Raw genomic sequence first — 7,500 nt, 5'->3', positions numbered from 1 at the left:
CCGTTTGCGGTGATGATTGTAGGACCATTGTACCTCCGGCAGGAGGCGCTACTTGACGAATGTGGGATGAATGATCTGCAGGCACCTGTGTCCACTAGGAAATTCTTTCCGTACTTGTCATCCTTTATGTAGAAATATTCAGGTGGGTTAACACAATAGAGTGATCTTTCCAGATACTGGGAGGGTGCTTCACCGTCTAGGTCTAATATACCTGGACCATAGGCTGAATGTTTGCATGCTTTTTTGGTGGGTTGCTGCAGCCCTACATTCCGTTTTTTTGTCTTCCTAGAGCAGGGCTTTCCACAATATTAGACATCCCAAACTTTGATGGTAGAAACATAGACCTCTCCGCAGGCCTGAGAAGAAACTCTTCTCTTCTTTCTGTCCTGTTGCTATGACCCCGAAGAAAGGCTATGCCCCTCTCATGGTAGAGATGATGGAGTATGACGGGGATGGATGGAGTGGGGCCACTCACTTGTCGTCACTGCTGCTACTACAGTCTTCCTTCCTTTTTTTCCTATTTGCACGGGTTCTTTGGTTTGTAGGATTGATTGTAGTTGGACGTTGTTAGTCTCTAAAGCTTGATTTGAAAATCATTTAGTGGCAGCGACGATGCTTCATGTGCTGGTTGGCTTATTGCTCGAGTAATCGTGTGATGGTGGCTTTACCTAAGATGTCTACCTTTCCTAATTCTCAAGGGTTGTGAGCAGAAGAGTGAGCAAACTTAGGAACTCGTAATAAGAGTGAATTGTCTTAGTATCCCCAACGGCGTATATAGTAGTCATTAGAATTCCTTGGCCCTCTCTTGTGGAGCTCCTGAATAAATTTCCAGTAGCTGAACCTTAATACTTTAGTATAGAGGACGAGCCTTGGTTTTTCCTTGTTCCAAGGGGTTATGAGTCTCCTAACATAATGTTGGTCATACGTTGCCAGTTATGGAAAATAGATTCGGCTCTGTCAAACCACGCCACGGGGCTTTCGGGAGTAAACTCGGGAAGATTCATGTGGGTTACAGTGGCTGTGGCTAATTTGGTTTCTATGTCATGCTCTTGCTTAGGGGTCACCAATACAAGAACCCAACATGTGAGGGAAACACTTACTATTCTACTGAGGAAAATTTCCTATAAGCAGGATTTTTGGACGATGTTCTATGAAATATTACATTTTCCATGGCTTTGAGACAATAAAACTAATATGGATTTTTTAATGCAAATGTTTTATTTGGATGCAACCATACTATACAAAAATTATTTTTAAGAAACTACCCCTTCTAAAGGTTCTAACAATTATAGTAAAATTTCAGTTTCATATCCTTGCTAGCCACCTGGCTGTTAAGAATTTGAATATCATAATAAATCATAGGGAATATGCAGTTATATCTGTTTAAAAGAAGGAGGATTTATTCTAACTTTGGAGAAAATTCACAGAATTGATTGGTCCTCTTATGCAGTAGTATAATTAGATGGAATACTCTATTCTCTACTTTAAAATTTAGAATATTCACCAGTACACGTAATAGTTGGCAATAATGATACTTTATTTTTCACAACATAATGTAAGGAGATGTGAAAGTGAATATAAGTATATTCAATCATTCTGGCTAACGATCATGATTTCTCCTGGTACAATCTAGTACGTGGGTTACTACTGGAAAATTATATTATCTGAAGACTATATATATATATATATATATATATATATATATATATATATATATATATATATATATATATATATATATGTGTGTGTGTGTGTGTGTATGTATGTATGTATGTATGTATGCATGCATGCATGCATACATACATACATACAAACAAACATAGTGGTTCCTCAATTGTAGTGAAAGGAATTATCGTAAGAACGTCTTTCTATCGGGTGATTTAAACGGAAGAGTTTTATTAAGGGTTTTGTCCATCAAAGGCGGACTTGGTCGCTAAGATTATGAATAACATAAAAGTCAGGGACGGCTGTAACGATGAAAATACAGAAGTACAGCTACATAATTGGTGAAATGAAAGTTTCAAAACTAATTATAACAATGTTTCAGATTCTTGGGCCCTTGTCCTTTCCCAAGATTTTTAGATCCCCTTGATGGTATGTTTAGATGGTCTTTATTCAATTAGCTTTTTTGTAGTTTTACTGGTGCAATATAAATTAACTTCTAACTTACATTGGGATTGAAACATAATTCTTCGACGGGAAAGCAAGTGCAATACAAACACATCAGTAAACACAATTGATGAAATTGAATTTAAATTACATTACTGTATGAATATAATTTAAATCAGCACTTAGTCTTGTGGGAAATAGAAGTATATTATACCACAAATTGAGATCAAACCGAGAATTCTTCAAACGAAAAGCAGTAGTGATACCAGCTGAGCCAACAGAAAATTTGATAGACGTTAACCCCTACAGTATATACTCTCCTACTCAAGGAGCTCTTTGAAAGATTACTGCCATGTGTACCAACGATTTTTTAAAATTTCCCAACTCGCCAACTGACCTAATTGATGCCATTTCTTCCGAATTATCCATACCGTTTAGTGTATATGATGATTTTGAGGAACTCAGAATCACGTTTCCAATATTAATAAACATCTACGTCATTGGAATCGAACCCAGGACTTTTGAAATGAAGTATAATTACAGTATTACTTGTGTTCGAACTTCTTTAAGACCTACGTTGGGTCAGAAGGTGATACACTCTTATTCATTTGAAGAGTAACTTGGTATATATGAATGCGAACTTCACATTTCCCGCATCATATACAATCAGTAAGGATGAATAAAAGGAATTGTTATCAGTTGGGTCTATTGAATAGGTCAGTACTTTTGGGAAGGTTCTCTGTTATGCAAAGTAGAAGCCTGTATAGAAAACTCCCCCGAGTTAAGTAGTACTTAGGCTTCAACTAATTAACATCTGTTTACTCTGCCGGCAGGATTATTACTTTTCATTTGAATAGTACAGTTTTCGATATCTGTGTGAGGTAGAAATTTATAGCTATTCCACAAATGCTTAGGTGTTGATCTCTATAAGCTTATTTACTCAGTAAAGGTGCTACCCATAAAATAACATCTATCATCTGAGTCAGCTGATGGATAGGGAAGTTCGACGAAACTCGTGGGTATGCAAGGTGAGTAGCCTGCCTTGGAAACTCCCAGAGTGGAAAAATACTTAGGATCCAACATTTTATTGGCATTTGCCTTATTCTTTAACCTTTGCCTTTCATTTGAAGAGTTTTGGCTCGACCCCAATGTAGGAGAAAAATTTTTATTGTAGAGAATGTTATATGGTATATTATGCTTTGTAAAAAGCATTACACGCACCACACACACTTTTGCACACAACAAATAAGTTTGCAAAGTACACCTGGAGTTTTGGTTTCTTTATAAGATATTTAGAGGGGAAATAACATAAAGGATTATGTGAATTCATGGAACTATATACCCTATTGTTTTTATTTGACACTCCTAATTATGTTTGTGATTATATTATATATAATTAGACGGCTAACACTCCCGTGTACTGGTTTTCAAAGTATCATAATTTTATGAGTAGCTTGATCACATACTCTAGTCTTCAAGGAAAATTAGATTAGGAAAAAAAGAAAGGAAAATAAAGTCTGAAGCACTTCTCTCCATATATTCATATTCTCGGTATTCGCTTCCACAAGTAGCTTTCTTCTAACAAATTGATGACTCTTTCAGAAAAATATGGATGAAGATGCGAGGCGAGGACTTCGAAGGGAAAGTGGAAAGAGAAGACACTGCCCAGACTTCCCTAAAAAGCAGAGACGGAGGCTCAAGGAAGTCCTCTAGGGCCTCCAGAGTCACGAAGGACCCCAACAGCAGAGACAACCTCATACCGCAGGTAATCATCCTATTAACATTCTCTTCTTTTTTAAGGAAAATTTAATGTCGAAAATTAAAAGAGATAAAATGAGACTCTCCTAATCGTTTTTCAGCAATGCAATTAAGAATATCTCTCATATTAATCTGTAATATCAAATGCCTGCTGGCTTCAGTACGAGACAACCTGAGCATATTATATATATATATATATATATATATATATATATATATATATATATATATATATATATATATATATATATATATATATATATATATATATATATATATATATATATATATATAGATATTTTTTTTTCTTTCTTAATTTTGCCATTTGGCTTTATTTTTGTGTGAATGTTTAAGGATTAATTACCTATGTATTTTATTTTGGTAAATTATGGTATTTGATTTTATTGTATACGACAACAATGTGTTAGATATCCCGTTATCTGATTAGGTCCTTACTGATGCAACCATTGTTTTTTGTTTATAATACCTAACGATAAAGGCATAGTCTGATTGGAAAAACTTCTCATACCGTCTCATTCACTCCCTTTGCTTTTCAGGCAAGAATTCCTGAATAACCCTATTAAATATATGTATATATTATTTTGATTTCTCATATCGTAATATTTATCTAGATATATTAAAAGGAATGCCTGTAAATTGGTAATTTTTCCACCTAATTTTTTATAAAAAAAAAAAAATGCCTATTGTATTCCTTTGCAGAGAGTCATGGTAAGTCACATGCTTTACTCACAAAAAATGTTTCATTAAGACATATAAAGGCTATGCCAGAATGACTAATTAGATGCAAGTTTCATTTATGTTCATTATATCTCTCCCCATCAACAAAAATCTTTGAATCTTTTAACATTTTTCTCCGAGATATATTTTGATTTTTTTTTCCTTTCATGCTCTTCGCTAGAAATTTGTTAATCATGGTCATTGTTTGTATGAAATTGTTCGGGGAGTTTATTAATACACAACCTTATATATCCTGGGAATAGATGAAAATCACCTTAACTCATAATGTGCACACCTCATAATGAATTAGTTTGGTTGTACTTCATATTTTTTCATGTAAAAACTGTATGGTGAATAACGTTGGCCGTTATAAAGCTAGGCCATGAGAAAGAGAACTGATGATACCAGAATTCTCAGAAATTAATTTGGTTACGATTAAAGCCAGCGCAATAACGTTATCATTTATCACAACTTTGAGGCTTTTGGTGTTGCCACAATTCTGCTACTGATATTTTTTTTTTTATAATCAAATGCCCTTAAAATGTAGCAGAGCTGCTGAATATGCAGTAAATAGATTTAATCGCATCCCCAATTGAATGTAAAAAAGCATTCCTCGTGTGAAAGTAAATGGTGTTCTAGATGTCTTTGCCAAATGATGATGATATATCTTTCCAAGACTGATATTAGTAAAAATAGTCAAAAGTGCAATTCAAGATTTTATTTATTTATTTATTTATTCATTTATTTATAAAAATACTGTTCATAGTCATGAAGTGTTGATTTATGCCATAAACGATTTATAGAAGCGATGTCGCACCAATATTCACTATTATGGAAATCATGAAAAGGAAACGAGAAAATCATCTTGACTTGACGAAATAGAAGGGCTCCAGACGCGGTTAGTTTTAAACAAATTTAGAAACAATTCTTATTTTTCGTCAATAGATTTTTAATGTTTAGCAAAAACATGTACAGTGATATCATTCATGTCATATATTTTTCCTTTCTAATGATCAAGGAATAATGTTTACTTATTATTATTATTATTATTATTATTATTATTATTATTATTATTATTATTTTTATTTTTATTTTTATTATTATAACAATAATAGATTTATTAATTCATTTAGTAAACCAGTTGGGGTATTTTTATTCTTGTATTCTTTTGTATTAAAGAATGTATCACATGCGCATACTGTATATGGAGTAGTTTTCCTTAACTGGTAAGACGATGCAGCACTCTGACACAATTGATACAGCCCAGGCAAGTAAAAAACTTTTGAGCAAAAAACAAGTCTGTATAGTTTCCCGTAGCTAGTTTTCTTCAGAAACGTTAAAGTAATGGAAGTAATTTTTCATGGGAAAGGTTGCTTAATATTCAATAGGATTTTTGCGTTATCTGCTGTAAACTATTCAAAATATACTATGCTTGCATTATTATTTATCTTTTATGTTTCTGAGAACATGTGAGTTCAATTTTTGTTTTACATCAGAAAAAAAAATTACTTTTGAATTTATATAAAATTAAGAAATAATTGGGGAGGCGTAGATCCCTTATCTGCCGTAAATTAAACTGCACCTTCAGTTTCTAATTTTATTTTAAATTCATTCCCAAAATGGCACAGATCCAATACCAGACGCAATCTTATAGTACGATGAAAAAGTGTTTGGATTTTTTTATCGTTTGTAGAGAATTTTCGAACACCAACCGATATACCGTCACTGGAGTCAATATTCTTAATCTAAGAGTTTTATTTAGTATAAGTTTAACGTTGATATCTATCCCATATTCGGTATAAAACACTACTGCAAGTTACTATTCTTAAGGACTAAGTTAAGTTCATCAAACGTAATCTCATATGTCCATCAATTCAGTCTCTCTCATGTTTCTCCACCTGATGTCTACAATTCATTGATATCTTCTTCCACTGATCCGTCTCAGCTGCATCTCACACATTGCGACCCGCAGAATCTACAGCGACTTGCTATTTTGGACGTAGGTAAAAGTGATTTGCTGAGCTGTACCTAGCCAATACCATACTGTCATCGTGAACCACTTGCTTAGAACACCATCCCACCTTTCTTTTCCCCAGCAAATGGATAAGGGGGAAAAGCGAAAGACTCCCTGTACTTTGTTTAGAAAGTGTTGATGAAGCAAAATATGCTTGGCTATTCCCTTCTCTTTCCAAAGAAGGAGAAAGAACCTTCTGTATACTTTGTTTTAGAAAGTGTAAAACACATTGCTTAGCTCAACCCTCGCTCTTTTCGACAGTGAAAAGAGAGAAGACCTGTGTATACTTTGTTTAGAAGTTGTGAGGATCATACTGTAGATATTCCCTTCTCTCACCCAAGAGAGAATCACACACAATCCCTCTAATTTGTTTAGATAATGTTAAGAGATGATGCTTAGATCCACCCCTCCTCAGAGAGAGGGAGGCCAATGCTCCCTGTAATTTGTTAGTCCGTATCCTTTGGGAAATGCATAACCTTCACCCTTTCCTTGCAGAAAGAAGTTATGTATTATATATATTTCTGTATATATACATGTATACATATATCTATATATGTTTATATATATGTATATATATAAATGTACATATATACAGTATATATATATATATATATATATATATATATATATATATATATATATATATATATATATAAATACTGTATATACATATATATATATATATATATATATATATATATATATTTATGTATACAGTATATATAACATATATATATTTGTATATACAGTATATATATATATTATATATGTGTATATATATATATATATATATATATATATATATATATATATATATATATATATATATATATATATATATATCTTGATTCTGCTAGCAAGAATTCTCGAGCATAAGTTTG

General features: G+C 32.9%; 1 protein-coding gene across 9 annotated transcripts in view; it reads left to right on the top strand.

Moving 5' to 3' along the window:
* Positions 1 to 7,500, top strand: part of LOC137644036 (uncharacterized) — a 971,945-nt gene that overhangs the window by 896,380 nt on the left and 68,065 nt on the right. For 7 of the 9 annotated variants that reach the window (XM_068376929.1, XM_068376930.1, XM_068376934.1 and 4 more), the window contains 2 exons: positions 3,712 to 3,874; positions 6,551 to 6,604. In XM_068376929.1, the coding sequence (XP_068233030.1) occupies positions 3,712 to 3,874; positions 6,551 to 6,604 (217 nt within the window). The remainder of the gene's footprint in view (positions 1 to 3,711; positions 3,875 to 6,550; positions 6,605 to 7,500) is intronic. The other 2 variants (XM_068376937.1, XM_068376931.1) reach the window with 1 other exon arrangement.

Source organism: Palaemon carinicauda, chromosome 7, assembly GCF_036898095.1.
Source record: "Palaemon carinicauda isolate YSFRI2023 chromosome 7, ASM3689809v2, whole genome shotgun sequence".
In the NCBI taxonomy this organism is placed as follows: Eukaryota; Metazoa; Arthropoda; class Malacostraca; order Decapoda; family Palaemonidae; genus Palaemon; species Palaemon carinicauda.
Note: the sequence above shows the minus strand (reverse complement) of the source record. Positions and strands in the feature narration are given on the sequence as shown.